General features: G+C 41.8%; 1 protein-coding gene across 2 annotated transcripts in view; it reads right to left on the bottom strand.

Moving 5' to 3' along the window:
• Nucleotides 1–17,010, bottom strand: part of cpne5a (copine Va) — an 88,422-nt gene that overhangs the window by 23,090 nt on the left and 48,322 nt on the right. For both annotated transcript variants that reach the window (XM_085145270.1, XM_085145271.1), the window contains 4 exons: nucleotides 15,785–15,826; nucleotides 15,557–15,632; nucleotides 12,436–12,489; nucleotides 11,832–11,893 (listed from right to left, as the gene is read on the bottom strand). In XM_085145270.1, the coding sequence (XP_085001396.1) occupies nucleotides 11,832–11,893; nucleotides 12,436–12,489; nucleotides 15,557–15,632; nucleotides 15,785–15,826 (234 nt within the window). The remainder of the gene's footprint in view (nucleotides 1–11,831; nucleotides 11,894–12,435; nucleotides 12,490–15,556; nucleotides 15,633–15,784; nucleotides 15,827–17,010) is intronic.

Consider the following 17,010-nt stretch of genomic DNA (forward strand, 5'->3'; position numbering starts at 1 on the left):
TGTAATCGGAAGGTTGCCGGTTCGAGCCCCGGCTACGACAGTCTTGGTCGTTGTGTCCTTGGGCGAGACACTTCACCTGTTGCCTACTGGTGGTGGTCAGAGGGCCCGGTGGCGCCAGTGTCCGTCAGCCACGCCTCTGTCAGTGCGCCCCAGGGCAGCTGTGGCTACAATGTAGCTGCCATCACCAGTGTGTGAATGGGTGGATGACTGGTTGTGTAAAGCGCTTTGGGGTCCTTAAGGACTAGTAAAGCACTATACAAATACAGGCCATTTACCATCTTTAACTGAAAGTGGCATTAATGCAAAGTGGAAGCATTTAGGAACCACAGCAACTTAGCTACAAAGTTACTGTCAAGGTGCATAGTGTGTAAAAGTTGCCAACACTTTGCTGACTCTATAGCTGCAGAGTTCCAAACCTCCTGTGGCGTTGACATCAGCAGAAAAACTGTGCTGGGAGCTTTGTGGTATGGGTTTCCAAAGCCGAACAGCTCCAGAAGGTGTAATGTTAGGTAGCCCACTACTTCTCTATATACTGCATATTTAGAAACTTAAAAAACTGCATGGGACATGATTGTAAAGTATTGGGGTTATCGAGCAATAGCTGTACACTGTGAGAACGACATTCAGCCAGACTTTCAAAAGAGCAACAAGCTAAAAAAAATTAAAAAGCTAAGTGGGTGAAAACAGCAAAGGGGACATAGACCCCATGAATATCCATGAATATACAGCATGTGGCAGTAGAAGAGGCTTTCAAAAAGAGTAGCTACACTAACACTGCTGGAAACTGTCATTGCTGTTTCTAGCTGTGCCGATTCCTGGACAAAACATATATCTTTGTAATACATAAATTTAAAGAATTCAAAGTGAACTGTTCTGCCTCTGGTGACTGTAAACTCAAACTTCTGTATGATCACAACAAATCACCAGACTGCACAGCCTAGCAGACCAGAAATATCTGTAAGGATTTAGCATCAGTAGATCTTGTTTAGTTATCATGTGAAAGTGCTTTGATGAAGTTTATAGTCCATGACCACATTTTGCCATGACAGACAAACACATGCAGACACACATAAAGAGAACACGATGCTGTTGCAGCTGCTGACAGATAACAAACAACACTGCATCACAAAAATAACCTTGCAGAAGACTGAGTGTCACAGCTGAGAAACACCTCTCTTTCAAAAGTCAGCAAATAGCAAAGGCCAGTAAAAGAAGCAGACGAAAAGAAATTGTACGTTTCTGTGCAGTGCGATTTTCCAGTCTGACCACAAAGCTAACCTAAATCCAATAAAAAAAAAACAGTATCAATTTCTCAGGATATTTTGGGATGAAACTATTAAACCTTAATAAGATCTCAACACAATAGAAGCTCCCACCAGCCTTTATATGACCAATCTCACTAGAGATTTAATTTAAAAAGAAACATTTCAATATGTGATGAAAAGAATATAAATCTTTCATTAGCCTCTCAAAGCAGCATGTGGCTTTTGGACTATAATTACCTCTATTTGACTATATCTCTGCCACAACTGGAGGTTAATGAAAATGAATGAAAAACCAATTCACTGTGAAACCAGTCAGAGTGCATTGGTGGGTCTTGAAAAGAAATTGCTTTTTCCCCCCTCTGCTTCACATATCATCCAATATGCACCGTGCTAGTTATCACCTGTTAGAAACGGACCAGCAAAGCAAACACACATGAAAGGAGAGAAATCAATAGCAGCGATCTAAAATATCAAATCTGATATCAGATCTGTTGTATACAGTCTGCTGCTCAGGCTCCTACTCACATTTCTCATCATCTGTCTGAATGACGGTGTTGGCACGCGTTCAAGTAGAATCTTTTGCATCAGTTGAAGAAAACTAATCTCTTTCACTAGGCAAGTACAGATGCCAAATCAAAGCTAAGCGATCCACGGGACAAACACAGAGTGTTCTGTGCCTGAATCCACGAACTGCATTTTTTTGTTCTTGCGAACGAGAATACATCAAAACAAAAATAAAGCCAAAAATAAATCTTGCAAGTTTCTTCAAGTGATTAGAAGAAACTTGCATAATGCACAGTAACTTTCCAATGTAATCTTATTCAACTTTTACATATTTGTATTTTTCCATAATATCACAAAACTGTGGTATTTGTTCACAGTAAAAATGTTTTTGTACTAAATGTATTTAGGAAATATACCTCGTTTCTGACTTAGTTCTCACACAGCTAACCTCTTGTTTCTCTAAGCATCTTTATTTTTCACATGCTATGTAATTAAATAAAACAGCATAAAAGTGCACATAATGTAGCTGTCAAACTGTGTACTTCTCATTTCAAATGCTCCCAAACCCCCATTAGCAGTTTGCCAGTGTTTCTCAACACCCATTTAAAGGTTGAGGCTAAATAGGTGAAGTTAATTTTCATAATATGGCTAATGCAAAACATTTTGAGACACACATTTGACAAAATAATATAACTAAATATCCTCTAACTTAGTGATGACAAGTATTTGCAGTTGTCTTAAGTTGTTTCCAGTCCTCCAAATTGGCAGTCTCTTCATGTGTATCGTGAGGTATCAATTTTCAACGATACAGTTAATCTTTCCCATCATGCATAAGCAACATGGTCGTTGTTTTTCTTTCAGCACTAGTAAGCCTATTCTGATTTATTTTCTTCATCAGTCTGTTATGCAATCTGCTTCAAATCGACAGTCTGTTCAAAGCACCAGTTTTTATCCACCTTTTCTTATTTGATCAATTTTTTACGATTGTGGTAATTTGACAGTCGGGTGGAAAAGTAAATAGATCCTATGGAGATTTGTTTTATGATGGGATATTTTGACATGCAAACCTCTCTTATACTGTGTCTATACATAAAGGATATCCAGGGCTGTTCCTGTTGTGTCTGAAAGCAGCACAGCACGGGCAGCAGCGTGTGTCGCATGATTGACAACAGGACCAGAGCGTTTTGCAGAAACCCCAAAGAGCAGACATCAAAGTCTGTGTCAACATTGGGAAATCTGCAATGGGAAACTTTAAATATATGGGAGAGCAGAAAAGAAATTAGCCAGGGAAGATGATTTTACAGAAAGACGGCTACTGGAGAACTTCCACGGGGACTTTCCTTGAAGACGTGGAAAAAAATTAAACCAATTGTCTATGAAGATGAATGGTTAGCTATCATTTGGCATCTTTAAATTCTTATTTGTCACGTTTCAGACAAACTTCACCCCGAACCATAGCATGCAAGGCGCTTGACTTCTGAGAAGGAGCAGCACAGTATTAAAGTGTGAAAGGATCTCCATCAGCAGGCAAGAGATTAGCCAACCTTCATGATTATCAGTGTGATAAGAATAGGATGCACTGCCACTGCCCAGAGAACAAACAGCAGCCTTCTGTCAGAAGCATGACCTAGAGCATGCTCATCATTTCCTCTCACTCAGGGGTGCTGTGCACTGAAAATCTGTCCCCAGGGTCAGACTGTCAACACCATGTTTTACTTCAGTGCTCACAACTTCTCACCAGATATTCTTCCTCTTCCCCAAAATGTAACTAAAGTGGAAGGATTAGGATTTTAACATACTGGAGGTGATCCAGTATCCATCAGAGATGCTGCCTGATGCACTGACAGGACTTCCAATGAGTGTTCCAAATAGGGCAGCAGGAACAGTGTATCACTGCACGAGGAGACAGTTTTAAAGGGCAGAACAAGCCAAATTTAGATCAGGTGCAGTTTTTCATTGCATCTTGCACTGAACAGAGCACAACAAAGAAAAATACCTCCTCAATCATTCATTCAACAACAATATTAATAGATTTATTGTAATACTAGTCTCTGCCCTCAAAAGCTACGACTTCATCCTTTAACAGAAGTAACTTCTTGAAGGAGATCTTCTGTAGTATCCATGCAAAAAATCTTCCACAGCAAGATGTTTATGAGATTTCTTGCAAAAACTCCCAGTTTCAATTATTTATTTCAGTGGGTTTCAAATATGGCCTTTCTACATCTTAACCAGGTCTTTCAGTGACGCTCAGTTTTTACTTACAATGTCTTTAGGATTCAGCACACTTCACCTTTCAAACGTATGCCTTCACAGTAGCTTGGAGCTTTCTTTGCTATAATGCTGAGCACATAGTTTAATCAAGCTGCAGGCTGCCCAGTCCCAAAGCAGCAATCCCAACTTATAACATTTTCATCACCATGCTCCACACTGGTTAAGAGATTCTGCTACTTGGTCTGTGCCAAACATGTTTACTGTCACTGTGACTGAACAGCTCAATCTTTGATTTTCCTGTCCAAAACAAATTATTCAAAGCAAGCTTGGGCTTTCCTTATGTGTTGCCAATTTTCTAAAGGCTTGTTCCTCACACTTTTCCCATATGTATCAAAATATCTCTGATTATAGTAGTAGTCTAAAAACTACCAGTTCTTGGAAACTGATGTTGTATCAAACTGTACTAAGGCTGTTTTATGGCCCAGTCACATAGGAAGTGACATGCACTGCGCTGTGCACTGAAACGCCTTGTTTCTCTGTGACTTGCACAGAGCAATAATGGTTTCCTGCTGCTCTGAGCAAAGTGCAGCATATGCACAAGGCCGGGGAGCATTCACATGCACCGCAATGACGTACATCTGTGCAACCTATAAAAATGCAGACAAGAAGATGGCATATATATTGTAGTAGGTGTGAAGGCCATGGGCAGCAGCAAAAAGTGACATACTATGAACTCAACACAAATTTTGAGTTATTGGATCAAACTAGTGGTTGGCGCAGAATTTGCTGCTTCCTATGTGAAAGGGCCTTAAAAATAGAATAGCGGCCTTCTTACAACTAGGAAAAAAATGATGGTTAACCAGGGATTGCAATGACTTTTTTTTGCATTTGGTGACTGTTTGCATGTAGGTACAGCAACCAACAAGTTGCCCAGAGGTTAAACATCCAATGTCATCATGCTCTGAGCAACAACTTTCAACTGCAAGGTGAGTGCACAGGTCGCCCATTTCCAATCGCGCTCTAACTGCAATCACTCTCAAAACTTTTGACAAAGGTTTGCAAATAATTGCCATCTGTGTCAATCAATCTGTGTCAGTCTGCAGCAGTGAGTGGAAATTGACTCGAGCAGTGCACTCAGACGGTTATGCAACTTGTTGTATTATAGGCTTCCAGGTTGTATAGGTTGTATATAGCAAGGTTCCCAGGCACTAATGTGATTTTGCTTGGGTTACCACAACCTGATTTCACGTAATTGACAACTTTTTTTGCCATTTTATCGCTGTCTTGAGAGAAGCATCAGAATCGGTTTAAAGGTAGGAACTGCAGGCAAGTGGTTGCAGAACTGTAACCATTTCAAAAGCAACAAGATTGCAAGGTCACTGCACACAGTTGCAACAATTTTAGTCGTGCATCAGTCTCTAACCACCAAATGTATTTACCTTTCAATAGGTTTTAAAATCTGCACAATTCAATGCTTTATAATTTGTTGTTTATCAACTCTTTTTTTTTTTTTTTTGCTGATGAAAAATTCAATAAGTGAAATAATTAATAAACTTAAAAACAAACATTTGCAATACCTTAAATGTTTTACTGATAAAAACTGTTAAGGAATACACGAGTTCATTTCTGGATCCATGCCATCCTACGCATTAAAAAGTAGTGGTGGTTTGGGTACAACATTATTCATTAACACGCTAAGTAAGAATTAATGTTGTGTTACATGTGGGATATTGACTTCAATTTATCATTCTCAAATAATTTTTGACAGCTGAGTCTAATGACATCCAGAATACATCTACATACTTTATATCTGCTCTCTACCTCTCAGATGATTTGGCACATAAACAACTTGCTGACAACTTGCAGAGTTTTATTCCGAACAGAAACAAAAAGGGGACAAAAGCCTTGACTTAACATTAGCTCTGACTTAGAGAAGAAGATATGAAACCGAAATACTGAAACTTTCTGCAGCCTGTATTTAAGTGTCGTATTTTAAGTAGTTTCTTCTAGACGAATCTTCCAGGAGAATTTAATACACAAGCACCACCATTGTTAACAGTATTTCTCAAAGAAATCACTGGGGAGACAACAGGAGGGACAGAGGCAAGTCTTTCATGATGATGTAAAAAACCTCAAGAGAAAAAATAAGTGCACAGATGCTGCAGAGATTTTCCTGCAGAGATCCCATGTTTTTTTCAAAGCTGCCACATCTTTTTAAAGCAGAAGCCTTTGTCATCAGCCTTTCTCACAGGCACGATGGGCTTCTAACGTCTCTAAATGGGTTATTAACGAAAAGATGAAGTATCACTCCACATATTGCCTGGGTCACATTAATTAATGGGATCATCTCTTTAACTTCTGCCTGAAAGACTTTTATGTGAAAATTACCACAGGATGAATCAAAAGCTGTTTCAAGCTTTGAAATAAAACTCAATGTTTTAAAAACGTAATGAAAGCAGCTTCCGTAAAAAGAGATTTAGGTGGATGCAATGCATAGTAGCACCAGTAAGATTTGCACAGATTTCAAATCATTCAATAAATCCTCCGTAACAGAAACAAACATGTTCGTGTTCTTGGGTCCAAACACCAGATTTCTTACACAGAGCAAATCAGAGTAAGGTTGCAACTAAAATAAATGCACCAATGGGATTTAAAAGGTCTGTGGGTCATCTACTAGCATTGTGCTAATTTATAAACAAGGATGCAGCCAGTTCTTGCTAATGACAGGCATTCTACCAAGAGCAACACAAATTAGCAGGTCACAAACCATCAGACCTGATGACAGAGCAAGTAATGTGCCAAGCAAAATAAGTCCGTGTACGCACAAGTGTTGTGCACGTGTTCCTCTCTGGAAACATTGTGGCAGTTCAGATCAATTACCTGCAGCTGGGAAACGCTGAGTTTTGATATATGGGCAGGTTCTGTACGAATTTGCTGTAGAGTGTGAATAAATGTGTGTCTGGATAATTCTGAGTGCAAGATTCAGAATGATCGGCTCCATCACCTAGCGGGGGTGGGGGGGTCGTGGTTTGGTCCCGCCTTCGCCATTGTGGTTGATGTGGAGGTTGGGACGAGCTTAGGGCGTCTGGAGAATCCCTAGGGACGTTATCCCTGGAGGGCTTAACCCAGGGGTTGTGGTCATAACCTGGTTAGTGGCTCTGGTTGCTCTTAGAGGTTGTTCTCCTTGTGGCTGCGTGCAGCAGACCTGGGGGAGGGTCTGTGCTGGCAGGCGTAGGTTACTGGCCTGGTAGCCTGGCTGCCCCTGAGTGGATCCGGGGCAGGCGTGGGGGCTTGGGGTTCGGGGGTGCTTCGCCTCCGTGCTAGGGATCTGGCTGGGCCTTGGGGGCTTCGGTCCTTGTTGGTGTGTCGCCGAGGTTGTGGGTGGGTGGGTGCACGGGGGCTCCGCCTCTGGCACATCGGCCAACTAGGGAGGTCTTCAACTGACAGGGAGTTTGTTCCATCCTTGAGTCCACTCTGCAGGTGGGGGAGAGTCACAGGAGAGGTGGAGAATAAACTTAACCTGGGTGTCTACTGTCTTGTGCAGTCTGGGAGATGACTGAATGTTAGGGTGGGTACACTTTCCTCTGCGGTGGGGTCGGGTGGGCTGCCCCGGGTCCTGTGGGGCTGGGCGGTCCTGCTGCCGTAGGCACCGGTCTGGATGGGCCTGGGCTCCCTTGCCTTGGTGGGTGCCCCAGGGAGGGGCATCTTGCTCCTCCCTTCTTTTCCTCCCCATCCCCGGCTGCCTCCCTCCAACACACCCACCCACACAAGTAGGGCCTTGGGGTGCGGGTGTGTCACCAGGGTGCAGGGGAGGCATTACCCCCCCCCCCCCGCCCCCCGCCCCTCTGTCCCCTTCTGGCCACCTGTGCCTCAATTTTATTCCACAACTTAGACACTTAGACATCCACATTACTCACACTCTCATAACACATACATATAGGGCCTTGAGGGTGGGCACGTTAACGTCTGTTTATTCAACCCCACCTCTGGCGCCGGTGCCCACCTCTCAATTTTAAATCCATGTAGACATTGAGGGTTCTCGGGAGGGGCCGTGCTAACACCTGCTGCTCTCTGGCAGCAGCACCATGCTCTCCCGTGTCTTAAATGCACCTTAGAACAACACGCAGCAACACTACACATGAGCGAGAGGAGGGAGGTTTGGAGTCTTCACACACCCCTGTTCTCTGCTGGCCATCGGGGCGGGGGGGCTGGAAGGAGGTGTTGGAGGTATAACGTGGAAGCACAAAGGGAAATCACAAGGAACTACCTAAAAATAGACATTTTAAAACCCTTATATGGAAGATCTTTGGAGTGGTGTCTTTTACTCTATATTTAGGTCTGACAGAAAGCGTCTCTTTAGTTTGAAAATGGCTTGGGGTTGATAAAGCGGTTTCTAGTATTCCTAACCACTCAAAGTGCTTTTTACACAAGCCACATTCTCCCATTTACAAACACACACACTCTTAAAGCACTTTTATTCTACTGTATTCAAGTTAAGCATTTTATCTAGCACACACACACACACACACACAGATGCATCAGAGCAATTAAGATTCAGCTTCTTGCTCAAGGGCATTTCCACATGCAGACCAGAGACACTGAGGATCAAACAGCTGTCCATATTCACAAGTTCCTGTATATGAAGACAAAATCCAAGAAAAATGGTACACTAAATTCTTTACAGACCATTTTTTAATCTTACTTCAAGACATAAGCATGTTTACTACTAATTAATCAACGCACATTTATAAATAAATGCACACAATTTTAAACAGGTCAGTGCAGTCTCTCTCACAGCTTGGTTTCAGGCCCCTTAAATTCTAAATGTCAGTTTAGAGAAAAGGCAGTAGGACAGTGCATGTTCCCCAAGTATCAGCTCTCATAAGTAGGTTGCTGTGAACTTGGATAATTGCTTATCTGGTTTGGTGAATCCAAAATGATGATAGGTTGCCCCATCATAAAAATGAGAGAAAAAAAAACCCCAGAAGAACTAAAATCTGAGAGTAAATACAGCACAACATAGTTTGATCTATCGTATCAGTACTTCTAACCTCATTGTTTTCCCATTTCCCCTCTTCCTCCATTTTTCTTCGGTTTCTCAAGGACAAATTAGATCAGAGTCGAACAAGTAGAAAAAGGTGAAAACACTGCTGTTTTGACAGTGAGTGAATGTGTGTCCGTTTGTGGGAGCTGGAGAGAGACCAACGGGACAGATCTGGGACACTCAGCCACCAGCAGCAAAGCAGCAGAAAACTAAAACCAGGGCAGCCACTGATCCACTGAGAAGCATTTCCATATGTGACAGGATGTTCGCCCTTAATTAAGCCCTCAGATCTTCTCCATATTCTATCATAATCATTCATATTCATTCACTCTGGAGTTGTGGCTGTGGACACGATCGTTTCCTTCGGGGCCACACTTTGAGCTGTTATGTGAAAAATCAGAAGCACCTCAGTAACCACACTCAATAACACTGAGGAAAACATGGATGAGTGCTTGTTATGCCATGGGCAGCAACAACAGGAAACAAAGTAAAAAGGGGGAGGCAGTGTAATGCATTTTAAAACTACCGTGTTAAATCTCACAGCCCTGACTCATTTCCGTGTATTAGTCACAGCGATGGCTGTCACTGTATAAAGTTTTAACACTCACTATTGACTGTTGTTCTACCAGATTTATGCACGGTGAAAATAAATTTGAATTTAAATTATTTTATGACCTCTTTTCTTTTATTCTTCCTCCATTTGACAGCAAATGTCTGAGAGCAAACATCAGAAAAGTCCAAGCAAACCCAGGTGCTCTGCACACACCACATCACTCTAGACCACTATCCCACTGTCATCTCCTGATTCCTTGGTTACACAATACGAGCAAACAGAGGCTGAGGCTCAGCATATCACTATTTGCAGTCAGCAGCACCCCTATCTATGACCATGAACACAGAACAGCTGTTTTTCTTGAGCAGATGACTCACTAATACAGCCAGCGTGCTGGCTCTCCTATAGTTATTGCACAGATGCTAAAGTGTAGCATTAAGCGTTCGTGTTGTGTTTGGCAGGCTTGGTATGCTAACAGTGAGAAATGTGATGGATGGATGGGAAAGACTGGGATGGATGTTAAGTGTTCACATACTGGATTGAGTGGTAAATGATCATATGATAATAATGATTAAGTACTGTGTTAAACTGACAATATAGCATCAGTGCTAGCATAAAAATCCTGAAACTGAGCCTACAAATGTCAATACAAGCATCTGCAATATCGTATTGCTGTTTTATTCCCATGAAATGACACCCACACACAACCATTAATGCATAGTTAAAGCGTGTTAGTGTGGTGAAATCTGTAATGTTTATAGACATTCAGGTAACCACTCGCTGGAAAGACCTGATATTAATAGGGTTTACTTTAATTTATTATCCAGCAATGACCAGTGTACTGATCAACCTCTGATGGTATCCAGTACTTAGTAATTTAATATGGAAGGTTACCAAATATTATCAGTAAACAGTATAGTTAAAGTAAAATAAATAATAATAATAAATCATTGGATCAAACAAGCAAAAGTCCATAATAACTCCATTATTTCCATGGCTTTATAGTTCAGTGGTTACCTGAATGATCTTTAAACACTGCAGATTTCACCACCATGCAAGAACAGCTGTGCATGGATGTCACAGTGATATTATGATTATGATTATTATTAGTGCTGTCAGCATTAATCTCATTAAAATTAGGTTAACGCCATAACTGCATTAACGCGGCAAATCTCTGCCCGTTAACGAGCTAACCGTGCTAACGTGTTGATGCCGTGCAGCCCCACGCACGGGGCGATCTGCGGTAACTTGCTAACGGAGATTTGCCACGTTAATGGCCTGTATTTGTATAGCGCTTTTACTAGTCCCCACTAGGGACCCCAAAGCGCTTTACACACCCAGTCATCCACCCATTCACACACTGGTGGAGGCAAGCCACAGCTGCCCTGGGCAGACTGACAGAAGCAAGGCTGCCATATGGCGCCATCGGCCCTTCTGGCCAACACCAGTAGGCGGTAGGTGAAGTGTCTTGCCCAAGGACACAACGACCGAGACTGGCCGAGCCGGGGTTCGAACCGGTAACCTTCCGATTACAAGGCGAACTCCCAACTCAAGAGTTGGGAGTTCGGGAGTTCCCAGGGAGTTCCCAGGGAGTTCCCAGTTATGGCGTGAACCTCATTTTAATGAGATCAACGCCGACAGCGCTAATTATTATATTAACTGCTATATATCTTAGCTAATATTATGTTATCAGTGTGCTTAACACTTAAATGTGTAATAAACTGCAAAACAAGATTTGTTTTTAAACTTGAAATCTCCGTCAAATTAAATTTTGGACACATAAAATATTCTGACAGGAATCATTAGAGTCAATTGCTTGTCTAGGAATTCATAAACAAATAATCCAAAAGATGAATACATTTTCCAAAGCCCCTCTTTACAGCAGTCATTTTGACATGACAAAGTGGGACAGCACAGGTGTCTCTAATGATGTTAATGAAGGTTTTGTTCTATCTGCATGCAAGTCGTAATCAATGTAATTAGTCACACCTGTGTTTGCGAACTAAAAGGTCCAGCAATATGTTACTTGTACATGTGTTAAATTCATACTAATAGGGAGTCTGCACAGCCATCATTGTGCACAATTAAATTCAAACAGTGAACTTCCAGTATGCAAATCTCATTTTTGAGTGCAGATGTGCAGTAAATGAAACTATGTGGTCATAGTTTCTGTGAGTCACTCGTATAGGTGATACACGAACAGCGTGAGTACATAAACAAAGTAATGTAACTTGCACACAAATGCATGACTCACCCGCCTCTGATGTAATCCAGGAAGGTGTGCTCTGACTCTACAATGAATGACAACAAGGATACCTGAGAGGGAAAAAAAGGCCCCGAAAGATTAACTCGTCGTTTTTAATTAAACAAAATTTACCAATCTACACATTAACACTGACCTCTCAAAATGACCTATCCATGCAAAATGATTGGGTTGCCGAAGCAACGCCTTAGAATTACAATCACTGAGCGTCAGTGTGCCTGTGGACTGATGGATGATCAGCTTGATGGATAGCTAGTCACAAATTTTAATTACAGAGTCACAGTATACGCTAAGAGCTGCAGCAAAGCCGCCGCTCATTTATGAACTTCTGTCACTATTCTTCAGTGAAAGGACACAGACACGAGTCTCTTTTATTTAGCTTTACAGACTTGAATAATCATCCCGTTTGAGGTCATGGGAATGTTTTCCCGTCTACTTAAATTCACTGTCTGGATCATAAGCTCAGGGACTGGGAATAGAACAAAAACAGTTCATGCAATCCACTTAGTGGAAACTTCTTGCTGAATACAAAAGAGAAGGCAGGCAGGGGTGTGCGTGCACAAGGAGATTTGCTCTTACAGTATCTCAGACTCACCGTCCCAGAGTTGATGTATCTCTTCTTCTTTATTTTCTTCTTGGCGTTCACCACCTGGTATGAAGGTAGAATGGGAACGAAGGATAATGATAATGTAAACTTGCAGCACAATTCTTTTTATCCACCCTTGGGCAAGTAATAAAAACATCTTTGTCCTCCTACTCTATGTCTGTAAGGGTAATGGAGCATAGGGAGTGAATCCAATAACTGTAGCAGGTGAGAATGAGATACCATTGATCATGCCTTCCAGCAAAGTGCAGATAATTCAGAGGGATTTTTATAAGCATAAGCAGTCTACTGTAAATTTCACATGCATGCTGCCAGCTGTGGTGCTTATAACCACATGCAGAATGAGTGCAAGTGCACAGTTATGTGCAGTGGGGGCAGATGCATACAGCCAGGTCCAAGCTTTTGGATAGTGACACGATTTTTGTGCTTTTGCCTCTATGTACCACCACTGTGGAAGAAAGGAAATGAAGCTCAAAATATTGCTTCAAATTTTTCTGCGCAGTCCCTCCATTCCCATGCCATCAAAAGTAATTGACTGGTAAATTAAACTGATAAAAGGTATGCAGTTGATTCCAAAATTTGCATTCGGTAATTAGCCTGAGAAAACAAAGGCGAGCCATCAGAGAGAGCAGAAAATATAGGAGTGGCCAAGACAACAATCTGGCTAATTCTTAAAAGGAAGGAAAGCGCTGGTGAGTTCAAGCCTGGACGACCATGAAAAATAACTTAAACTGAATGATCTCAGAATTCCTTTCACAACCTCTCGCCAAATCAAGAGCACCTCAACAGGAGTAGGCGTGTCAGAGCCTGCAATCACGACAAGTCTTCATTCATGTAACTACAAAGGGTTTAGCTCAAGCTGCAAACCACATGTGGCACTCAAGAACAGAAAGAGCAGATTACACTTTGCTAGGAAATGTCTTAGGAAATCTTGCCCAGCTCTGGAACAAGAAGTCTCTGGAGACAGATGAAACCAAAATTAACTAAGAGTGCCGAAAAGGAAAGAAGCAGCTTGTGATCTAAAGGAAAACACGTCATCTGTCAAACATGGTGGAGGCTGTGTTTTAGCACGGGGATGCATGGCTGCCAGTGGAAGTGGGTCACTAGTGTTTATTGATGATGTGACTGCTGATAAAAGCAGCAGAGACGACAGAGCTGCACTTTCTGCTCAGTTTCAGCCAAATAAAGAAAAACTGACAAGACAGCGCTTCGTAGGGCACGTGGACAATGACCCGAAACATGCAGTGAAAACAGCTTAAGAGCTTTTTGGCAGAGACATTAAATATTTTTAGATGACCTAGTCTTTCACCTGATTCCATCCTAAGTGAGCATGTTTTTCACTTACCGAACACAAAACTAGCCAAAAAGAAAAAAGGCAGCGTTCCCTTAATAAGCAGCGACTGAGCGAGGCTGACAGAGCATTTCAAGCGAGAAAACATTGCACTTTTTGATATGCATAGGCTGTAGCCTTCGGTATGTTTATATAGCTGACATTTTGTATTAAATTACTTTGTCCAGCTACATATGCTGTGAAAATAGAGGGACTAATAAAAAAGTCTAATTCCTAAACTGTTGGATTGCTTTTCTGGTGACCCGGTGTATGGTTAGAGGTTATACGCTGCACTTCAATTAGATATTGGCTGCTTCATTTCAAATCCTGTGTGGTGGTTTACAAGGGAATGAGTGCAACACTGTGCAAAAACCTATAGACTTCACTAAAAACAAAAAATTGGGAAATACTAGAGTGATATCCAAGGCGAGCAGAGTGATTACAGCCTTCAGTGCATTCAATTAAAGTTACATTTGAGCTTGCAGCCAAAAACAAGGTCAAATATCTGCACTGCTCATTCTAAAGGTCTGCACACAAACATAAAGCATGAGCCTGGAGGAAGCTGTGCAGGATAATAAAGTAATAATAAAGTCTCCCTTCTCTACTCTTCCTTTCTGGTTCTGTACTTTCTAAAAGCGCCCCCTGAACTCGTCTTCCAAACATTATGCCTCACAGCGTTGTGACCATCACTCAGCCGCCAAAGGTTCACGTTACATCACAAAGGAATCACATTCAGTTACAGCGTCCTGTACTGGCATTAGCCTGCTGTCGTCTGATGTCTACAAGCTTTCTGCACGTCACGTTGAATATACAAAAATATGCAAAGAGCTGAAAAATGTGGCATGTGACATACTGAATTTCTTTATTTCTCCATAATGAGAAGGTGGTGTTATGTCATTTTTGTCCACCTCACAAAAGTTTTTTAAGGTCTCTGACCTTACCTGCGTTTTATATATAGAAAGGTTTGGTGAAGGGTAATGGATGCACATCCTTATGCCGTGTCAGCAGTGTAAAAGGGCACCGTCTTTCCTAACCTAACTCATCAGCTTTTCCCTTACTCTCTACCTTTACTGGCCTTGTTCTTTTCTTAGAGTGCTTCTATGACTGATTCAGAGGCTAATGTAATATGGCAACTGTTTTAATGAGCAGGGACCTATTCAGACTTTCTGAGTGCGATCCAAAGGAAGGAATAAGTAACATAGTTCTGTCGCATTTCCATTTGTATTCCCACCGCAGAAGCACTCTTCCCCAGTCGATCTATGGCACCACTTAACCTTTGAGAGGCTTAATAGCGGGTAGGGTGAGGACAAACAGGCGAGGCTAGTTGTTAATCTTGAACAGCCACAACTTTGCTCAAACAAGTGAGACCTGTAGAACTTCCTGTCATGATACAAGACCTTGCTGAGTATAAAGGGCACGCTGATTTGTTCTCAGACTGAGGCGGGTTTCTCACACCAGCATGCACAAACGAAGCCGAGGTTTCTTTTTGTGCCATCAGAATCGTTTTTTTGGCACAGGTGCTTCCAAGGTTCATTCATTAATAATTCACACGTAGCTTTGGCCGGTCACATTCTGCTCCATGTGCTGAATTTCACTTGAAACTGCGTTTGCCATAGTGGACCAGCACAACTAAATGGCTGCTTCAGAAAGTGATTTGCATTCTACTTGGAAGCAGCTTAAAGCGAACGAGCTCCCATACAGCAGTCAACATTTGCAGCTTTTACATAAAGGTCCGCTGCTCTGAAGGTGATGACGGTATTGGTCGATTTTATCTCCGCTCACCTCATACGCATTCAGCTGGTTCTGACCCCGACACAGCTCTTTGAAACTCGTGGTGAATTCACCGATGAAATCATGGCTGGTGGAAAGGAGACAAAAAGCGTCATCACAGCCTTGACTGGTGGAAGATAAAAGCACATAACCATCGATGTGTACTGAAAAAAAGTAACTATAATTTGTGCAGAAAATCTTGTGCATGTGTGTGCACACGCTCCTCTGTGTATCAGTTACCTCCCATCTCTGTCCCAGTCATACACCTCCACCTTGATTGTCCTAGGAAGCACATCAAAGAGCAGAAAATGTGTTTGTTTCCTTGTGTGAACATATTAATGCCTTGCGTGAGCTACAAACTTAATATTCTTGAGGAGAAATGTTACAAAGAGCATTCTGAAAGTGACAAACCAACTTAAGCTCATTAATTGTTAGTGAAAGCTGAATTAAAGCCATCAAAGAGAGCATGCTCCGTGTCTTGCATGCAAAAGACACAAACATCTTTCTGGAGATCTAATGGTGACAACATTTGTTTTCTCTTTGAAGCTACACTGCGTGGCAGCCTGAGTCATGTTAGGTTTTCAAAATGTATTAGCTGATTATTAAGCGCCAGTCTCAGTAATTGCCAACATTTAAGCAAGACTGACAATAATACAAATTCACAGAGCTTATTGGGTTTCTGTCTGCTTAATTTATGTATAAAAAAATATGGTGCGGATTAATAAACTAGCATTAAATATTTAAATGAATTGTTTTTGTGTATCTCACAGAGTAAAGAGCTGGGCGACAACACCAACAGTTTAGGTGAAGCATTTTCTCCCCACATGCCTAAGACAGAAAAATAACCTCTTGGGAAATAGCATATTTTGCAAGTTCTCAAAATAAGTCGGTAGGAGAAAACACAAATGAGCAAGCCTGAGAGAATATAGGCAGAATGAGGAAGATGCCTCCTCTTTTCTAGTCTTTTCTACTAGTGGCTTGCCACCCCCATCTTCCCATCAGCTGCTGCTGTCAGTCACTTGTCAGAGGATCCAAGAGGCGGATAAGTATCGGAGGACTACTCTGTTATCCTGACCTGAACTAATTGTGTCTGCACCATTTTTCCCAGCTAACAAATGTCCGAATTGTGTAACGCACAAAGAAAGGAGACTTCCTCTAATGGTCTGTGATGAACTCATCACTTGTCTCCCTCTAAACCAACCAGACATTCAGAGTCAGAGTTAGAAAACTTTGCAATCTCGACTAGTATGAAAAAAACAAATGATTCTTGACACTCGGGGCCACTTGTGACAGATGATTTGCCTGTGATGACTCAGCATCATTATAATCAGCAGAGTTGGGGGCAGCTCGATCCTCGAATCAATTTCATTTTCGTTTCTGAAACCAGCGTTGTGTTGGAGTGGAAATGGGAGAGATTTCACTTTCTGATCGCTATCGAAGACAAACGATTGCAGGAGATTTATCAG

This window comes from Neolamprologus multifasciatus, chromosome 20 (genome assembly GCF_963576455.1).
Source record: "Neolamprologus multifasciatus chromosome 20, fNeoMul1.2, whole genome shotgun sequence".
Taxonomy (NCBI): domain Eukaryota; kingdom Metazoa; phylum Chordata; class Actinopteri; order Cichliformes; family Cichlidae; genus Neolamprologus; species Neolamprologus multifasciatus.